This window comes from Tauraco erythrolophus, chromosome 17, assembly GCF_009769465.1.
Source record: "Tauraco erythrolophus isolate bTauEry1 chromosome 17, bTauEry1.pri, whole genome shotgun sequence".
In the NCBI taxonomy this organism is placed as follows: Eukaryota; Metazoa; Chordata; class Aves; order Musophagiformes; family Musophagidae; genus Tauraco; species Tauraco erythrolophus.
This window is the reverse complement of record NC_141481.1, coordinates 11,167,656-11,187,758: the sequence shown is the minus strand read 5'-3', so window position 1 is coordinate 11,187,758 and position 20,103 is coordinate 11,167,656. Positions and strand designations below refer to the sequence as shown.

General features: G+C 55.8%; 1 protein-coding gene across 1 annotated transcript; it reads left to right on the top strand.

Annotated features, from left to right (window-relative positions):
• The first annotated feature begins 3,008 nt into the window (after positions 1-3,008).
• MMD2 (monocyte to macrophage differentiation associated 2) lies at positions 3,009-17,549 on the top strand. The gene is made up of 7 exons (XM_086622490.1): positions 3,009-3,055; positions 15,190-15,271; positions 15,618-15,778; positions 15,874-15,948; positions 16,243-16,344; positions 16,871-16,940; positions 17,346-17,549. The coding sequence occupies exons 1-7, from the start codon at positions 3,009-3,011 to the stop codon at positions 17,547-17,549; spliced, it is 741 nt and encodes a 246-aa protein (XP_086478616.1).
• The last annotated feature ends 2,554 nt before the right edge of the window (positions 17,550-20,103 follow it).

The following is a 20,103-nucleotide window of genomic DNA, read 5'->3' as shown; positions in this document are numbered from 1 at the left end:
ATCCAGGAGGGTTCGTGAGAGATGTACGTGCAGCAACAGGGAGCGATGGAGCAACCGATGTATAGGGAACCCTCTGGGCTCCCCCACATTTAACCTCCTCCCAGCTGCTGGCAAGGAGACTCCCCCAAATGGGTTAAAACCAAGTAGCTCTGTGGCCACCCTGCCGTGGCCCACGACCACCCCCCCAGCTGGCCCTGCCCCACATGCTCACCTCTGCCTTTGCTACAGCTGCTGCCAACCCATCCATGTGTCCATTACTCCTTCTACCCATTCAAAGTTTCTTCTCTCACAGGGAGGTTTTTCCTGCTCAGAGATGGCAGATTTTAATCTCAAATTGTCTCTTCTCTTACCTGCTGGCTCCAACACCTTAATGTGCAGGAAAACCTCCCTGGGGAAATGCGATGAGAGCGTGCGCTGCCAGGACAGCCCAATGCCACCGTTATCCAACACCACCGTTGTAGCACCCAAAGGCATGGATATTCACACTGTTAACAGCTGGGATTCCACTGGGACCCACCGTTGGGAGCAGGGGACAAGGCACAGAGCTGTTTCCAGCAATGGGACTCCTGCAGGGTTTGAGACTTTGCATATTTTGGGGAGGAAGCAGCCCTGGGCTTCATCACCCTTTCCCCTTCTATAGGAAAACTCTGCAAGACCCCCCCTCATTTTGATGACTTTAAAAAAATGTCCCTGCATTCAGGGTACCCCTGAATTTTGGAAACTTTGCTTAACATCATTGCAATTCACTCAGCTCTTAAGAAGGTGGGGAGAGCACCAGGGGTAGGGGAGGAAAGAAAAGGAAAGGGGTCTCATGGACAGCAGATACACGAGGGGAGCTGTCATGTGGGGAGGGGATGTGCCCTGGTGGGGTACAGGTGGTGTGAGCTTGGCCGTCTCTGCATCCCACCATCGAGCAGCTCCTGGCTGCCTGCGTTTCTCCAGCCGCCGGGTTTGGAGGCAGCACTGGGGCTGGAGCCATTCCCCAGCACGATGCGCGAGGCTTTGGTTGCCATAACAACTGGATTCATGCCTCAAAAATAGTAACTTATTTTTCATTCAATTTGCCTTTTGCCCTCTGAGACAGATCTGTTTCAGGGCTGACGGTTCACTTCAGGTGTCCCACACCAGCACCCTCAGCTGCGAGCTGGGGGCTTTGGGGATGGGGGTTATTCTCTTAAATGCTGTTTATCACCATTTTCTCTCCCTCCCCTGTTCAGGCCCAGATAAAAGGTAAAGCAGGGCAGAGACATCATGAAATAGCCTTTGCCAAAGCCTCGTCATCTAGAAGGCTGGGGAAGGAACTTGAAAAAAAATCTTCCCAGCTAAGTGGCAGAGCGTGGGAGAGATTTCGGAGATGAGCTCACTCTGCATCTCAGCTTGGACCTGCCGCTCTCAGCCAGAGCTTGGCTGTCCCAGATACATTGGGAAGGTCCTACTGAAGATGGGGCTTATTTTGTTCCCCCTGCACCTCCTGGATCCTGCTGTTGCCAGCCTGGTCCCCAATGGTGTCTTCTAACCATGATGGGAAACATGCAGAGAGGCTGACCCAGCTGCCAGCTCCTGACGTTGGGGAACTGCGATGCTTTTTGTGTGCGTTGAGGTCACCCCACAATGCAGTGTGTACCTGCAGCATCACCCCTTTTGCATCCCCTGGGGGGATGAGATGCTTTTGGAAGGGGTTGCAGAGGGTGCCAGGATTGATTCATGGCTCGAATTAAGGGATCCCTTAATTTTTGTCTGTTTTGGCTTTTGGAAGATGTGTGTCTGCTTTATTTCCCATGGAAATGGCCATATGAGCATAACCCTTCCTGTCAAGATGTCGTTGGCTGTTCCACCTCCCTCCCATCAATGTTATTACAGCATCGGCAAGGAGAGGTTGCCCTGGGGGGAACAGGACTCTCCTCCTCCAGTTGCTGCTGACCTTACGTCACCTGTCTTGTCCCTTAGCTGCTGGCCTGAAGGTCCCTGCAGTCTCTAGCACAGGGTGAGCATGGATGCCAGCAGACAAGCCCCCATTGCCCTTTACAGCCCCTCTCTGAGGTGCCCAACCTGAGACGTACATCAGGATCTCACTTCCTGCAAGAGCTTCCCTGGGTGATGTAGAGGATGGAGGGGTGAAGGCTTAAGATGGAGACCAGCTGAGGAGCCCAGAGTCTCCAGTGCTTGCCTGGCTGTCGTGCTGCTTCATACCCCTTCTCCCAAGCAGGGAGAGATGGTGGGATGCTGGTGGGAGTCTTGTCCCCACCCACGGGCACTCCACAGTGATGGGGCTGGGACAGAGCTGCCCACCCCTGCCAGGGCCTCTGGGAAATAATGGGGAAAAAGAAATCATTAAAATCAAATATATAAAGACAAAGCCAAACAAAACGACTCCCTGGGGACGCTGGGGTGGGCTGGCCCTGCCCCGGGGCTGGCAGGGGGATCTCAGTGCCCGTCCGGGGGGACCCGGCTGTGGGCAGTGTGGCCGGGGGAGCGGGCAGCTGCCTGCACTCGCCGCTCCCTCCCTCCCTCCCCCCCCCCCCCCCCCCCCCCCGATGCTTTAATCACATTTTCAATTCAAATCTGCTGCTATTTGATCCTCCGGGGGTGGCGGCGGGGAGGGGGGAATATTTTTAGCCGTGCTTAAAGCTGCCGGGGCGACTAAGGGAGATCGGGCAGGTTGCTGTGGCCGGGCGGAGTTGGACGGGATCCCCCCACCCACCGACCCCCTCCCTTCCCTTTTTTCTTCCTCCTCCTTCTCCTCCTCCTCTTTGCATATCCGAGAGAGGCAGCGGGGCTGTCTCTCCCCCCTCCCGGAGGTCGCCTTTGTTTTCCCCGTGTCGCTCTCCCGAGCAGCCGAGGAGGGTGGGAGGGGGCCGGGGCCGGGCTGGGCTGAACCGGCCGCCCCTTCTCCTCCCCGCCCCGCCGGAGCCCGCGGAGTTGGTGCGGTTTCCCCGCGCGGCACTTTTCCCCCCTCGCCCCGGGGCTGAGCAGCCGCCGCCCCCTGGGCCCCCCATGGCACCGCCGCGATGTTCGTGTCCCGGGTCCTGGATTTCCAGAAGACGCGCTACGCCAGGTAAAGCCGTCGCTGCGGCGGTCCCCGACCCCCGGGGGTTTGCGGAGCCCCAGGACAGCCCCAGCCTCCGTCCCCTCCGGCGGGGACGGAGCCCAAAGGGACCTTCAAAAGCTGCTGAGTGCCCCAAAGCCCAGGGCAGGTGCGAGCTGGGCTTTTAGGAGACGACTACCTGCTTTTCTGCATCCCTAAGGGATTCTGAGCATCCTCGGGAGCCCTCGCTGCGTCTAACTTCACGGTTGTCCTCCCACTACTGGGAGACCGGCTCCCCCCGAGGACAGACCCCCACCACCACCTGCGAACCCTCCACGGAGGGACCAGCATTGCCCAGGGTCCTGCTGTGCCCAGGCGAAGCTCCCCCCGGGGGGACTCCCACGGCTTGGAGCCAGGGGCTCTGCAGGGCTCCCATGGGATGCACCGGTGGTGGATTCTTTCCCCACTCCATGAAATACTCAGGGAGGTTTTCCAGCAGCAGCAGGGACTTAAAACAGTTTGAACTTAAAACAGCTCAGGTGTGTTAGGAAACCTCGTGGTGTCACCTGCGTAGGGGGAAACCTGAGGACTGCTGAGCACAGGTCAGAGGGCACTTGGTCACAGGCGCTGCTGCGGGATCAGATGTGGCCTTTAGCAGGGAGCTGGTGGGTGACATGGGGACAGTGGCCACCCGCAGCCCTCCAGCACACGGACTGGCTGAGGATGAGCCAGATCGCACGGCGCTGGGCAATGCACGGCCAGACAGGGCTCAGGGGGGTGCTGGGGGTGCCTAGCTTTGCATCGAGGACAAGCTTTGCTCCCAGCTCCCTGTGACTGTGGTGGGGACACTTTCACGGCTGTGGGGGTCCCACAGGCTGGTGCAGTTCCTGGGGGCACTCAGCTCTGCTGCTGCTACTGCCAGATGCCCAACGGTCCTGTTAAAGGCAGACACCAGAGAGAAACTTGGCTGGAAAGAAAGATTATGGTGTTTCTTGCCTGCTCCAGGCAGGAGCATCCTTGAAGGATGTTTGCCTGGGCTGAGTAAGGGCAGGCAACCTCCCACCCCTCCAAGCCACCAGCTCCTCTCCTTCCAGGTGTCCCATGGGGAAAATCCACGCTTGCACCTCCAAAAGGTGCTGGAAACACATGGGCATCTGCTTAGACTGCTTTAGACCCCCTTAGCTTGTAGCTGCCTCCTAATAACCTTTACCTGGAGGAGCTGCAGGAGGTACCCAGCAGGTCTGTATGGTGCATCTGGCCCAAAACTCCTTGTGCAGAGAATTAAAAACTTTTTTTCCGCAACTGACATGCAGAGGACAGGACAAGGGGGAGATGGAGCCAAGCAAAGCTCTGTCTGACCAGAGCAGGGGGAAAACCATGCCTTTGCCCCAAAGCAGTGGTACGGAGGCTCTTTGGGAGCTGAGCAGCAGAGCAGGGGCTGCCCCCTCACCTCAGTGCCCCCAGCAGAACCCATTTGCCAACCTGTTGCTTGATTCACCCCAAATCAGCATGCTTAAACTTTGTCATGGTCCTTTCTGGAGACAACTTGTTAAATGGGGATGAGATGTTTCAGGAATAAGCCCACATGCAGGGCAGGGGCTGCAGGGCTCAGGAAGCATCAGTTCCACAGGGCGCTCTCCACCTCTCGCTGGGTGCCAGAGCTGGATGGGGAGCAGGAGGAGACTGGTGCTCCCTTGGCCTTCACTCCAAGACATGCCAAGGCAGTTGCCAGCACGTGATGCTAACCCAGAGCTTCCTACATCGCTGCAGAGATCCTCTTAGCCTAGTGCTTTAAAAATAACAGTTGGCTAATCCTTGTCCCCCCTCCCATGCTCCACACTCACCAGCTCTCCTCTCTGCAGAAACACTCTGCTGTGGCATATCCCAAAAAAGACCCTAAAAGCTGCTTCTTTTGTGCTGGGGATGCTCTGTCAGCTTCCTTGGGCTGCAAGTAACAGGGACCAGGCTCTGCAATGGGGACTGGTGTGAGCAGGAGCCACAGGGCTCATGGTGACACGTGGCCTTCAAGACATTAGAAGCATCTTGTGACATCTTTTCAGAGAATGATAAATTCTTGCTTGTGGCCTTCCTTGGGGGAAAAAAAAAATAGCAGAAAGTTTTTGTGGTGGAAAAGCCTGGAAAGGCTTCATTTTTAATGTTGTTTTATCTAATTTTGAGTGAGGACCAAGAAAGGAGGAACTTGGCCATCGATACACCTGCCAAAAGGAATAAATAAAACACAGTGTGATGATGAAAGACCTGTTGTGTGAAAGCTGCAGTGAAGGCACTGGGCTTTGAACAAAGAGATGAAAGGTAGCAATCAATGCAGGAGCGTTTTGTCAACTGCCAGGAGAAAACTCAGGGCTGGAGGTGCACCAGGGTGTCTCCCCAGATCCCTCCCAGCTGGGCTTTGGAGATGGAGCATCATAGCTGGGATGGAGGGGAAGAAAGCAAGCAGAGGGGGCTGTTGCTGTGGTGGGAATAGGGATGCATGGCAACGCTGTTCGAGCAGGTTGTGGTTATAAATGAGGCTCTTGGTGGTTTCTGCTCTGCCGCGGGGTCCAGGAGACTCTTCCATCGTCTGCCAGCATGGGGAATGGGAGTTACCAAGCACGGTCGCTGCAAGGCATTCCCTGTCACCTGCAGCCTGCACCATGGCAGGTGATAGTCATCAGCTGCCCAACAGGCCAAATTCAGCCACGATGTTGGGAGCAGCACGCACTGACAGGGTGCCAGCAGATGATTCCTCCTGCTTTATCCAACCACCAGATAGTTATTCCCCCACTCTCCTTCCACCCTTTCTTCTCCTCCTCCCTTTCTCCCAGCTCACAGAAACAGTGCTGGTTTCCTCCCCCCAGAGCAACAGATCAGTGCAAGCTGTATCTTCATCACAAACTCATCAGCCAGGTTACACCAAGCCGGTAACTGATCCCTCCCTCCACCTCACTGCTGGCTTTGACCCTGCTTTGTCCCACTTTTTACTCAGCCATGGTCCAGTGCCTCCTGTCCACATAGCTGCCGTGAGGCTGTGGCTCAGCCCCAGTCTCCCCACCAGGACACAAAATGCTTCCTGGACTTTGAACATCCAGAGCCATAATTGAAAGGAAACATGATTAAGCCGGGAGCTGTTGTATCTGGCCAGCTTCAGCAGCTCTGGAGCAGCCGGTGAAGAGGGTTTTGCTGGGAGCTGCAGACTGCGCAGGGCACTGAATCATCCTAATTAACTGATAGCAGTTCACAATTTGATCATGTAAGAGGCTCTAAATCTTATTCCGTTTGCTTCTCTTGCCCTGTGCAGAGTAACAAAGAGGAACAGCCAGGAAAATCGACATTAATTTTGCAGCCCAGGACAAGCATGAGGTTGGGGAGAGCAGGAGCCTCTGTAGGTACATGGTCCAACCCTGTACTCACCTGCCTGGTGTCCACAAGGTAGACACTGCCATCTCCTTACTGGCATGAGGGGATGGAGATCTGAACTCTACACCTGCTCAAAAGCAAATTCTCCAAGTTTGGGGAACAGCAGCTGGGAAGACCTTCCTTGTTGCTCCCTGTAACTATAATTACTGAGCATAGAGACATTCGCCCACTCCTCCTCCAGCATCTTTGGGCAAGAGAGGGAGAGGAGAACCAGCAGGAATAGAAGAGAAAACATAGAAAACATTGGGTTGCTGAGATCCCAAACACGAGAAAAGCAATGCCAGGCTGATGGCCTGAGCAGAGCTACTGCATTGGGAAGATCTGGTGCCCATTTGCTTTGCGATAAAAGCGCGAGCAGCCCTTGCTTGCTCCCACACATGCCGAGACGCTTTCCAAGAGCTTTGCTTCCCCCTCAGCCCGCGTGGGATGAAGTGGTGAGAAGGGAAAATGCTTTCAACATTGACATTGTGGCTCAGAGCCACTCAAAAGGCAGGGGCTTCTCACTGTGCAAGCACCAGCCCCATGCCACCATCCCCAGTGAGACCTGCCAGGCTGCCCCCCGATCTGCTGAGCAGATCCCCTTGCTGCATAAGGCACTGCTCCAAGAGATGGGGAGGTCCCCAAAATACCTGGGGAAATCAGGATCACCTGATGTCACTGACTGATTCCATATTGGTTGCTCTGTGGGACCAGGTTGACTCAGATACCCTCTTAAGATAGCACTGGTAGGATTCATCTCTTGTAGGTTTAGATGCACAGGGCTCAGGTATCATTGGAGCCAGGTATTTGGAAGGCAACAAGTACTCAGAGCATCATTTACTTTGGGATATTCCCTCAAACTGTCCCTTTCCCTCCTTTGGGAGAGTTGATGGACCTGGCGGTGGGAATCACCACACTGGAGATGTGCAGCAGTGGGCAAGCCAAGCTCCATGCCTTGTGCGTTTAGGGAAATGACAGTCTCTTGGCTGCCTGGAAAACAGATGCCTGATAGTCTTTTCCCTCCTTCAGCGGGTGTTGGATGTCAGCCTGATGTGATTCTCTGGCACAGCTCACTGTGGCCAGCTTCATGAGGCAGCAGCCAACACCAGGCATGGGAAATTCAAGCCACTGCCCAGCGCAGCAGGTCAGTGAATGGGAGAAACGGGGCTCTGCCAGGACTGCTCCCAGGCTCGCCTCCCTCTCCTCCTCCCTTCCCACACCCCCAGCTCCGCAGTGAGACAAAGCAATGCAAACTGGCTACAACTCCTACGGAAAGGAAGGGAAAAGAGCACAACTGTTATTTCAGTTCATTGCTCTTGCAGGGAGCTTGGCTGCAGCTGCAAAGGGAGATGGGTTAAGTACCCAGAGGGATGCTGCGAGGGGGTGGTTGCTCAGAGCAGCAGCTGAGCAAGGCAGAGGAGACACAGCCAAACACACAGAGCTCAGGTCTCCCTTTGGGGTTCTCCAGGTGAAATGGAACCTCAATGTTTTCAGGTAGTGCTGGTAATCTAGAGCCCAATGGGCTCCGTGTGATACACTGCAACTTCTCGTGATAACATGGTACCACAGCATCATATGCCCGGTGCTTGCTTCAGATGCCAATTAATTATGCTGAGCAGTGCTGACCTTCGGGAGAGTTTGGATCCAAGTCTGTGATCCTGTTCAAGTTTATAGTCCAGGCTGGCTGCTGCTGAGGAAAGAATTTTGTGCAGAGAGATCCACAGGTCAAGGGCAAGGAGTTACCTCCTCTGCCGTGCTCAGCAGCACTGGCTGGTACCATAGCATTAGACACAGCCCTGTTCTCTGTTGCAAATACTAATGGAAATCCTAATATCTGCACAATTCTCCTTCTGTGCCGTTGTTGTCCAGAGGCATTTGCTGAATAATTTACAGGTATTGTTTGTACTTGAGCAGCATCCAGGAATCCCTGATGAGAGCCAGGCTCCGTCTCTTGGGGGATGCCATGGGGAGACCTTACAGACCTGAGAAACCACAACTTGCCCCTGTAATTTCAGAGTTGCAGCAGCAGCCAAGGTTAGAGGCTGGGAAGGCTCCAGCCCCCAAACTGCCCAAAGCCTCTGCCAGCAAGCAGAGGGGCTGGTGGTTGTGCTCACTCCTGCCCACCTTGAGCCATTGCAGAGTTTAACCCAGCAAAGCCAGCTCAAGATTTGTCCCACTAACTTCTGTGCTCAGGGCAAGGCAGCAAGGAACATGAACAATGACTTCCCAAACAAGCAAATGGTGAATAATAGAGAATTTTCGGTCCTGGAAACAGTCCTCCTAACATTTGTGAAACACCCGGGACATCAGAGTCATTTTGTGACTAATCAGCTGTTGTTGGAGGTCTCATAAGCACCAAATGAAACAAGAAGTCCCAGCTCAGAAAGTAATTTGGGAAACACTCACCGATCCCATCTGTTGTGAATAAACAAACAGCTCTGCTGTAGTTGCAGGGTCAAGAATTGCCTTGGAAGAGTTGGAGATACCATTACATAAAGAGCAGAAAGCCTGCTGGAGAGAAGAACAAATATCCCTGCACAGAGTCTGGGAATGTGAACAGGTATGACCCTGATGGGAATTACCTGCTGAGTTTCCACCCACCAAGCCCTGGTAGATACATGTATGGGCTCTCACTGGTGCAGAAATGGTCTGTGCCTGCACCCAGCTGGCTTGGAGCCTCCCGTGGTTGTCTGTGCTAGGGTGAGGAGCACAGAACAGGAATCTGATACACCCTTGGTGTGTTCAGGGAAATAGCAGCATATTCCCACCTGCCGGCTTTGGCTCCTCGCATACCTACTGCTCTGGCAGCAGGTTGTGCTGGAGGGGTGGATCTTCCCTGTCCCTTCATGGGGACATCTCAGGGCCAGGCACAGCATGGACACAGCTGAGCATGTGGTCCCTGTCCAGGAGCATCTCTAAGTCAGAAAGCAGACTTGTCCAGCATTTCTCATAGCACGCAGGCTATGTAGTGCCAGGGGATGGTCTACAGCCAGCCCAGGGTGTTTCCACACATCAGAGTGCAGGGAACAAGCAAAACTGGGATGAGGATAAGCAGAGGTGATAAATGAGCGTTCAATCTACAGCCCGTTTTGACTTGCTTTGTGGAAGCAAGGCTTGCACCAGGAGCATCTGGGCAGGTTGCTCCAGAAATCTGGTGATCTGCTAATTTACCCATAAGAAAGGTTGAGAGGTGCTGGTTTAGATGAAAAGCCTTTCAGTCTGCTGCCTCAATCACTCCCTGCCCAAGCTGCCAGCTCTTTGCACAATGCCAAGAAGCACTACAAAAGAAAATGCTATGCCATCTTGCTGCCTCTCATGTGGGATGGGCTGGAGGCAAAGCAGAAGCCCACAGAGCAGTCTTGTCCTGGCTGTCCCTTCTCCCCCAGCCCAGGGAACCAACCCACAAGCTTACAGCGTGCACAGCTCAGTTTTCCCAAATGAGGAATGCCATATGTTCACATAGGAGTACGCAAGCAGCAAGGAGCAGGCATGAAAACAGAGGTTTCAGCTCCCAACAGGGTGCCACGCAGCCGTGCGTGTGCCCGCGTGGGTGGCTGTGCAGATGGCAACACTGGGCAGCGTCAGCCTGAGCCTTTGCATTTCTGCTTCCCAGTGGTAAATGCTCCCAGTGTCAATGGGTAGGAGGGAAAAGCAGGATTTCTTGAGTGCTTCTGGGCTGGGTAAAGAAGCTTTGTGGTACTGCAGAGTTTGGGGGCTCTGCACTGAGGGCTGCAACCACAGGGAAGATGGGAGCTGAGCCTTTCCCACATCACCAAGTTGCAGAATCAATGTCCTGGACTTGAGGGGAGCCCTGACCACATCCCTGCTGCCCTGCTCTTATCTCCTGCATCCTGGAGCCATGCCCTGTGCGTGAGCACCACCAGGAACCCTGCACCACACCACCACACACAGCTCCCTGTGACTGAGCTAATTACAAACCACAGAGGAGCTCAAGGGGATGAAGCCTCTTACCAGGGTCCACATCTGGAGCATTACCAGATTACAGGTCAGAAGCAGAGCACATGCCAAGCACCAGCTTACAGGGATGCTGCTGCAGCTCACATGTGAGCACAAGCCTGAGGACCAAGCCCTAGCATCTGCACTGGGTGTGCAGCCTCTGGGCTCATTAGGGCAAATCCAGACCATGCACTGAAGAGGAATCTGGAGCCAGACTGCCCTGCAGAGACACATCTGCTCCATCATTGTCACTTCAGGCATCACAACAGTTGCTCTACCAAGGGACAACCCAAAGGGTCTCAGCAGGACTTACCACCACTCCTGGTCAGCATAAAGCAAAGGCTTTCTCCGGCCTTCCTCTCTGACAAGACGCCATCATCAGGACACAATCCTTCAACAGCTCCTCCATTACTTAAGAACCAGTTTTGACACCAGTAACAAAGAGAAGGAGAAATCCACTCAATTCACAGTCAAATCTCCAGGAGCTGCCCAGTAGGAAACAGCCTGGAAACATCCCAGCTTCCCAGGCAGGAGGGTGAACACACAACAAACCAGCATCCCACCTCCCAAGATATTAGACCAGAGCCTGAGCAATCCTAGTCCTTTTATAAGCCATTCCCAGGTGAAACCTGTAGAGATTAGCTGGTCTGGGAAGATTCACATCACCTGGCAACAACTTGGGACACGCTGGCTGCTCCTTCATCCCCCCAGTCCGTGGTGCAACACATGGCTCTGGCATTTAGTGCATCACCGGTTGTGAAGGGGATGTGGTGGCTTTTCAAGCATCACGGCCATGGCTATGGCTCAAAATTATTATCCTCACTTGGAGAGGGGGAAAGGAGGCCAAGGGGGAGATGAAGTGATGTGACACAGGCTAGCCAGAGAGTCAGTGTCGAAGGAGGGCTAAACCCCCTCTCTTCCAAACTGCAGCCTGGCCTGGGTCTTCGTTAGGGCTGTTCCTTCACCTCCATGTCCGTAGGGGACAGTTTTCCTGCAAAGTGTCCCATGGCTCTGCCAGTGTGAGTGTGTGGTGCCCATGGAGTGGCTGATGCAGGTTGTCTTGGAGCCCCCAGAAGAGCTCAGATACTCAAATTCTCACACGTGAGCCACCCTGAGGAATAATTTAATTTAATCTTCTTTTTACCACCTTCTCCCTCACCCCAGCAAAGCAAGAGCCAGGCAGATCTGCATGATTTTTGAGGCCAGAACTTTGTTCTTGGATAAAAGTCTTTAAAAAACTCAAAAAAACCCCAAAACACCCCACCCCAAAGCCAACAAAAAACAGAGTGGGAGAAAGTGAAGGAGAAAAGAACAAGCCTGGGAAGCCGGCACTGCACTTTGCCCCGGCTGCCTGGGACAAGGGGCTCTTTGTTTCCCTGGCCGGAGCCTGCTGCACGGGCCCTTTTCAGTCTCTGTCCCTGGGAAAGGGGCCAGGGGGAAGCAGGCACAAGCAGGGCAGGCAAAAACCCTGGGGCTGCAGTGAATAACCCCTGCTCGGACCCCCGCCAGGCTCCTCATCGTCATATAGCCAGCCCGTATAGCGTCTGCCAGAAACAGCACCAGGAGAAAAAGGTGCCCGGGAGCCCCTCGGGTCTCTGCTTCCCATGCCCCATCCCTGAAAATGAACGTGTTCGTGTTCCTCCCGTGTGGGAGGTTTTAAACTTCTCAGTGTCTTTTGGATTTTGGAATCCTAAAGCACCTGCTAAAATGCACTGAAGCACCCAGCCGGTGTGGAAGCACCCACCCACAGCTTCCCGGACCCTCCGTGTCCCGTTTGCAGGGTCCCCAGGCGCGTGGCAGCGTAGGCTGGAGGCTGTAGGGGACAAGAGCTCTCGTCTCCTCCCAGCCCAGGGATAGTGCCAGGGTGTCCCCAAGCCTACGGGCACAATGACACGGAGCTGGCGATGATTGTGGATTCAGCCAGCTGGGGAGGAGACTTGCTGCAGGGATCAGATGTAAGTTTGGAGAGATGTTTCTCTTATTACTGTTATTTTCTTGCTTTGAAAAACCCTGAAGCTCTGCCTGGCTGCCAGCAATTCCCCTTCTCCCGATCCCAGTCACTCAGAGCTGGGGCTGGGAACACCCAGCAGCGTTCCCGGGGCTCTCGGCTGCTCTGGGCTTTCATCAGCTCTGACAAGAGTCACAGGTGCCCTTTCCAAGTGTGTCCGTCCATCTGTCCATGCTGGAGCTCCTGGGTATGATGCAGGGCTCCCCGTGCCCTGCCCTGCTCCTGTGCCAGCATGAACAAGGATGACATGAGCTGGATGGATGCTCAGCATCCCAGGGTGATCTGGGAGATACATAAAGTCCCGGAAAAGAAGAGAAGGTGAGGAAATGGCCTTTGCACCCCTGGGAGCAGGGTGCTGCAGGGCAGCCAGGGACTCATCCTGCCCTGCCGGGAGATGTGCAAACACCAGCTGCTCCCATGCCTGTTTGCATAGCTCTGCTGCTGAGCACAGAGGACAATGAAAATGTGCCCAACGAGCCCCAAGATGCAATGCTGGCTGCTCCGGGATGGCCCGGCTGTACCCAGGCTGGACCAGCACTTTGCAGCCAGGTCCCACATCCGTGACGCTCTGTTTCCCGTCCTTCACAGGATGATGCTTATTAGAGAGCAGGGCAGGAAAACAAGAGCAATCTCTTCCCAGGTCAAGAAAAAGGATCCTCTTCAAGGCTTATTTTCTCCCTCTGGGAAAAGCAGGCGTTTGCAGTGAGCTGCACCAGCATGGTCATGGGCTTCAGGGCCACACATGCTGTTTGACCTCATCCTGCAGGGACGGCAGGAGTGGCCCTTCCTGGCCTCTCCATCCTTGTACCAGAGCTAGGGAGGATATTTGCACCCCTGGGATCCCTTCCCAAAGGGTCCAGGTGCCCCTTGGCCCCGGGTGGGTGCTGTGGGAACCGGCCCTGCCGCTGCTGCCCACTCCTGCTCTGAACCACAACCACTGGAGTGGAGGGGAGACAGCATGGGGCTTTGTTAAACAAATACATTCAAGGAAAAGGCCTTTTACGTGTTTCCTCAACAACTGTGATGTCACGCGGGATGTCTGGGCTTCCCCCCTCCCCCCTGCTTCTTATTATTATTAAAAGGGAAAAGAAAGGGAAGCAGAAAGCGAAGGGGAGCTGGGGACAGTCTGGCACTGCGCACAGTAATGTCCTCCTGCCAGGGGAACATGGCTGCAGCGCAGGGAGCCCAGCCAACCCTCGTGGCTGGAGCGGCGGGATGGAGAGGGCGTCCCTGGTGTCCTCTGGGATGGAATCGACATCACGCTGGGCACAGCCACGTCTCCAGGGATGCCCGGCTGCTTCCCAGCCATGGCAGCCTTACTAAGCCCTGATTTACCGAGCGTGGGCCCTCGATTTGCAGAGTGGTGGTACCTTAATTCCATCTGTTTCCCCCTCTTAATCCAAGACATTTTTTGATGACAATGACCATGCTTCTTCCCGCAGTGCCAGGGTCCGGCAGCAGGCAGGGCAGGGGCTGGGGACACAGTCCCCGTGCGGGCTGTCACTGCTGCCTGCCGGGAAGCACCTCGCACACCAGGGCCACTGTGGATGCACCCCCCTCCCAAAATCCTGTTATTTGAGCAATTTAATCCATCCTGGCTGACTTTTAACAAACAGCAGTGAGCAGCCCCCGCAGTGGGACTGAGCAGGCAGGAGATGGCAGAGGAACCCTCATGGGTATGGGTGGCTCGAGGATGGGGAGAAGGGAATTTTATTGCCTTTCCCTGTGCCCTGGACCGGGAGGGTCACCCTGTGCCTGGCAGCAAGGTCCTGCCAGCCCCTGAGCCCCCTTGCCGGGTGCAGCTCAGCTATGAAACGCGCTGCAGATGGTACTGGAGCTGAGAGCAAAGGGGGTCAGAAAGCAATTAGCCCAGGTTCTGCAGGGCAGCCCTGCTGGCACCCGCTCAGCTTGGCCATCCTGACCTGAGCCACAGCAAAAAAAAGTCTTTAAACCCTGATTACCAGGGAAGGATCACCCTCTATTTGCTTATTTCTCATTCCCTTTCACTAAGCCTCCGCTGCTGGCCCCTGCCAGAAGAGGACACTGAGCAGGGCAGCGCTTCGCTCTGACCTGTTATCACGGGTGCACGTTTAATTTATGTACCTAGCGAGGGACTGGCCAAGCCCGACACTATTTTTTATCTCCGTGTGTTGATCCAACAGGGGAAATCGATACGTTTCTCCGCACGCCAAGAGCAAGCGGATACCTCAGGCTCAGAGAAAGCGAGATGAAGACACAAGTTTCCAAGGGAGCACGGTGGGGTTTCCCCCTGCAGCAATCTGTGCTGCGATGTGCGGCCCCGCCGGGAGGAGGTAGATGCAGGTGGTACCCAGAATCCAAAGGCATTGCGGGGATACCCTCGTCAAAGCCAGGCATGCGGCTGTGACATGAGGGTGTCACCGTCGGATGGGTTGGGGACCTGCAGTAGATCCCCCCACTATGCCGTGTGCCCTCTTCGCTGCTGGGACTTTTCCCACTGCTGCCGTTGTGTGCCCTCTCCTGCCCACAGCAGCAGGCAGGGCTGGCTCCTGCCTTCTGCTCTCCAAGCAACAGCAGCTACTGGGAAATGCTTCACCCTGAGCTGTAGCTGAGCAAGACCTGGGATCCTGGCTTTTCAGGCCAGCCAGATGGACAAGCCCTGCCCAGCGCCGAGGTCACTTCTGCAGGGCAGCTGGAGCAAAGCTGAGCAGAGGTGGAGCTCCAGGCTGGGGGGCTGGTGGTGTCCCTGTGCAGACCCTTCCAAAAGGGTTTTCCCTCAGATCCCATCCCCTGAGTGTGCTTCTCTCCCTGCTTCTCACTGCAGGTTCATGAATCACCGCGTCCCGTCCAACTGCAGGTACCAGCCGACGGAGTACGAGCATGCGGCGAACTGTGCCACCCACGCAGTGAGTCCCTGTCCCTGTCCCAGGGTGACGCCGCAGTGGGAGCAAGTGCTCCCCACATCAGGGTTTCCCTTGGGAACTGGCAGCTCCCGCTCTGAGCCCTGGGAGATGACTCAGAGGTAGCCATCCTCCTCTTCCTCCTCCTCCCTACCTCCACCTGGAGAAGCTATTTTGGAGCTGCACCATGCAAGGAGAGACCTTGCCTGGCCAGTGTGGATGGCCAGCCTGCTGTTATGGGTGGTAGCTTTGACCAGGAGCAAAAGAAACACCTAAAAGCAAAAGCAGAGACTGTTGCAGCTGCTCAATGGAAACACAGGGAGTCGAAAACAGGTTTGTTTCTCCTTTCCAGTTCTGGATCCTGCCCAGCATCCTCGGCAGCTCCATCCTCTACATCCTCTCCGATGACCAGTGGGAAACGATCTCAGCCTGGATCTATGGCTTTGGCTTGTCCAGCCTCTTCATTGTCTCCACCATCTTCCACACCATCTCCTGGAAGAAGAGGCATCTCAGGTACCAGCCCTGATTGTTCAGGTCTAAGGAAGGGAGAGAGGGTCCAGAGGCCCTGGTGCTGCAGGCAGTGACTTGTCTGTCTGTCCATCTCACAGGACCGTGGAGCACTGCTTGCACATGTTTGACAGGATGGTGATCTACTTCTTCATCGCAGCGTCATACGCTCCCTGGTGAGTTGCTGGTGGGTGGGGGCCATTGCTTGGCCCCACTGGAGGAGAGAAAATCAGCCTGGTACAACAAATACAGTTTCCCTCTGGCTTGGCTCTGCTCGAGGCTGTACCTACCCCTTTCCACAAACCCTTCCTATCCTATAGATTTCAACCCCTTTGAGTTGAAGTTACAAGTTGGAAAGACCCTTTGGTGGGACAGTCATGGGGGTGAGGGCAGCATTTCCCCCTCGCTGCCCACAGCCTGGACCAGGGTGCTGCCCTGGACCTCCCTCACTGCAGACCTGGGTCTTGCAGGCTGAACCTGCGGGAGTTGGGTCCTTGGGCCTCCCACATGCGCTGGATCATCTGGATCATGGCATCTATCGGGACCGTCTACGTTTTCTTCTTCCATGAGCGGTGAGTGTCTCTATCTCAGACAGATAGACAGGTAGAGCATCCCTGGGCAGCCTCCTGGTCATCTGGCAGTGGAAAGCTTCCTTGGACCACGTCCTTCCCCGTCCACACCCTGGTTTTAGGAGGTTTGGTGGCAGCGATGCAGGAGGAGGGATGAGGGAGGAGGGATGCGGGAGGAGGGATGCTGGAGCAGGGATATGAGAGCACGGATATGGGAGCAGGGACGTGCTGCCATGAGTTGCTTCTTCCACATGGTGGCACCAAATAGAAAGCAAGAGGCCCCAGATGTCTCCCCGAAGCCCCAGGCGCCTGGCCCTAAGCTGGCAGCTCCCAAGCCAGGGTGGGCGTCCATCACCCCCGGAGCAGGGTGCCAGCCCCGCCGCGGTGGTGTGACTCACACATGAGGACACAGGACCTGCCGTGATGGCACCTCCATCCCTTTTCCTGTAGCACGGCAGTGGACATTACAAGCGTAAAACTCGACACTCCTTCTGCACCTGCCTCCAAGCAGCTTCTCTGTTGGTCACAGGTACAAGCTGGTGGAGCTAGTGTGCTACGTTATCATGGGCTTCTTCCCTGCCTTGGTCATTCTCTCCATGGTAAGCCACTGCTGGGAAGTGCACGAGCTCAGCGTGAGGGACAAATCCCAGTGGGATTGGTTTGTCCCTGGTGGGTTGGCGCAGTCCAGGCTGCATGATGGATAAAGCCAACCCCAAATACAATGTGGCCCAGTTTCATTTTGCAAGTGCTTTGGGTTCCCAGCAGATGCCACATGCATCTCCAGCCAACGTCCTGCCCAAGCTCCATTGTGTTGAAATCCTCCCAGCAAAGCTGGGCTGCTGGGTCCCCGCTGCCTTGCTGGAGGGGAGGGTGTAGCAGAAGGCAGAGGGAGGGTCCTGCCCGCACCCACAGCTGGGGCCGCGCTTCTGGTCTCAATGGAGCAGTGGGGAAAGGGCAGGCATGGCACAGCCACTGCTGAGCCCTGCCTCCCTGCTTGTCCCCAGCCCAACAGGGACGGCCTCCCGGAGCTGGTGGCTGGCGGACTCTTCTACTGCCTGGGCATGGTCTTCTTCAAAAGCGATGGCCGCATCCCCTTCGCCCATGCCATCTGGCACCTCTTTGTGGCCATCGGAGCTGGCATCCACTACTACGCCATTTGGAGGTACCTCTACCAGCCCGGCGCGCTGGAGGCTAAAACGTCCCGGTAGATGCCTTAAAGACATGGTTTGCACCAACTGGCACACGGGGACATGGTGGGGAGTGGGGAGGCAGCCTGCGCCGCGGGCTCATCCCAAACCGCCCGCTTGCCCCGTGGGCAGCAGCCGCCGGTGCCCTTTCCGCAGGGACAGAAGAGCCTGGAGGTTGATTTTAAACAGATTTTTCTTTTTTAACCTCGGGAACTGTTTATTTTTTTAGGCAAAGGTTTCAGAACACAGTGACCAGCCGACGGGCTGCAGGCGATAGGGGAGTGACCCCTTGGCCACTCACTCGCCCACCTGACCCCAAACATCTCATGGGAGTGGGGACCTTGGCCTCGCACCCTGCTGGCTAGTAACACCCTGAGTTTGGCTACTAGAGCTCTTAGCGTGGGCCACCCAGGGGACTGGAGGCGTTGGGATGAGGGGAGAGACCCATCCGCTCTCCTCTGGGACACCTGGATGGGTGGCTGCCCCAGCTGGACAGGGCAGCACGTTGGCACCCCCGTACCAGCCAGGCTTGGCTCCTAAATGGTCCTAAGTCATGTCAGCATTAACCGTCACTTCCCAAGTTCTTGATGGGAAGGTCCAGAGTCAACAAAGCCTTACATGAGATTGAAACTTGAATCTCTTCCAGGGCTCCCTGGAGTCTGGAAAACCCTTTCTCTAAGCCAGTATTAAGTGCACAACTCGGTACGTCCCACCTAGACGTGCCCTCGGAGCCCCCACGGACATTTTCTCGCTGGGGTTGTTTTTCTCTCTGGTCCCAGTGCCGGTGGCAGCCCCGAAGCACGGCCCCGTGCCCAGGTTCTGCCACACGTGTGCCTTCTGCGGGGAGCAGAGGAGGAATCCAGCTCCTGGTATCCGCCTGCCTGGGGTCAGCCCATCCGCATCAGGGGATTTTCTTTCTCCTCGAGGGTGGGAAAAAAACTTCCTTGGATTGAGATCACGGGGCTGCCTCCCTCCTCTGCACCCGTTTTGGTGATGAGCCTCTCACTGAGTATCAGATTTAAAACCACTTTTGGGAGGAATTCTGATGTTCCTGGAATGCTACAGGGAAAGGATGCATCCACATGATGCTTGGAGGTGAGCTGTGATGGGGAGGTCCCAGTGGTGCTCGGTTTTTAAACCCCTTACCATGGCTACACAGTGCTCTCCAAGGCAGGATAATGGGACATGGAGTGCCTGCCCAGGCATCAGGAGCAGGCCTGATGCTGCTGGAGTGGGAAAGCCACACTGGTCCCGCTCCCCAAACACGCTGGCAGAGCTGCTGGAGCCGGGAAGGTTTGGTGCGTGTTGGGGTCTGGTGTGTACCAGGCTCTGGTGCGTGCCGGGGTCGGTGCCAGGGGCCAGCTGGCAGAGCTGCACTTCTCTCTGCCCTCTCTGCCCCTTCCCCGGGAGCCCCCGAAGGCATCGATCTCCCACCATCTCTCTTTGGCCTCTTGATTAATCGCAGCTGCAGCAGTCTTGGCGCAACCCACGTGGCGAGCGAAGGAGATTTACGGCCACTGTCCTGCATCTCCTGTTTCTCGGCAGCGTGCCAAGGAGCCGAGCTCCTGGCTCTGTCCCACCTCCCGCAGAGCTTAGGGTCCCCTCAGCCTGCGGTGCCCCAGCGCTGGCTCTCCAGGGCTGTGCAAACCACCAAAGAGGGCATCCGATACTCATCCCCTCTTGCTGTGGTGGCTGTGCTCACCAGGACAGAAAAAAAAAACGGTGGGTTTTCACTTCTATAGGCAGAAGGTTCCTGTAAGGAGTCCTGGGTGCCATGCTCAGCACCCTCACCTGGCATGGGCCTGCTGGGGGGTCTCTACCTGGGGCACCCCAAAGCAGCCTTTGGGCTGGGACACCTCTTGGATTGACGAGTGGTCTTCGGGACAGAGGGTGGATGATCTGGTGTGAGCTCAGTCTCTGCTGCTGCCTCTCCCAGGCCCCTGGGTCCCGGCCCTTGCTCCATCACCTACCACAGACAGAGGGGAGAAGGACAAGCTGTGAGTAATCTGCAGTTGGTGGGGCACATTTGGGGTTAGAATAGAGGGATATGGGGTCCCAGAGTGGGAGCTGCCATTGCTGCTGTCTGGCAAGTCATTACCCTTCTCCGTGCCTCAGTTTCCCCATCTGTAAAATGGGGGAGAAGACACTGACCTACCTCACAGGGCTCATGTGAGGACCTCGTGAAGTACTTGGAGGACGACCAGTGGTTTACAAATGCGTTTCACTTTTCATTGAGTTTGAGGGACCAGATTCCCAGAGCCACTGCGGGGCATGGTGACAACTGCGACTCAGCGTGACCAGGTCTCCTCCCCCTCTGTCACTAAATCCCATGGGGGAACCACCCTGCGGACAAACCATGCACACAGCAGTCCCACCGCTGGACAAGCATCCCCTGGCAGAGGCTGAGGATGCCCAGGGACCACCACCACGTTTTGTCCACGGGCTTCATTCCAAGGGATTTATCTCAGAAGCTGTTTCACCACTGGGGGCTTTTGGCCCTAAATCCATACCAGGGGCTCTCGGGGCACAGGGAGGGGCCAGAAGGACCTTTCCGAGGCCACTTCGTCTCAGCCTC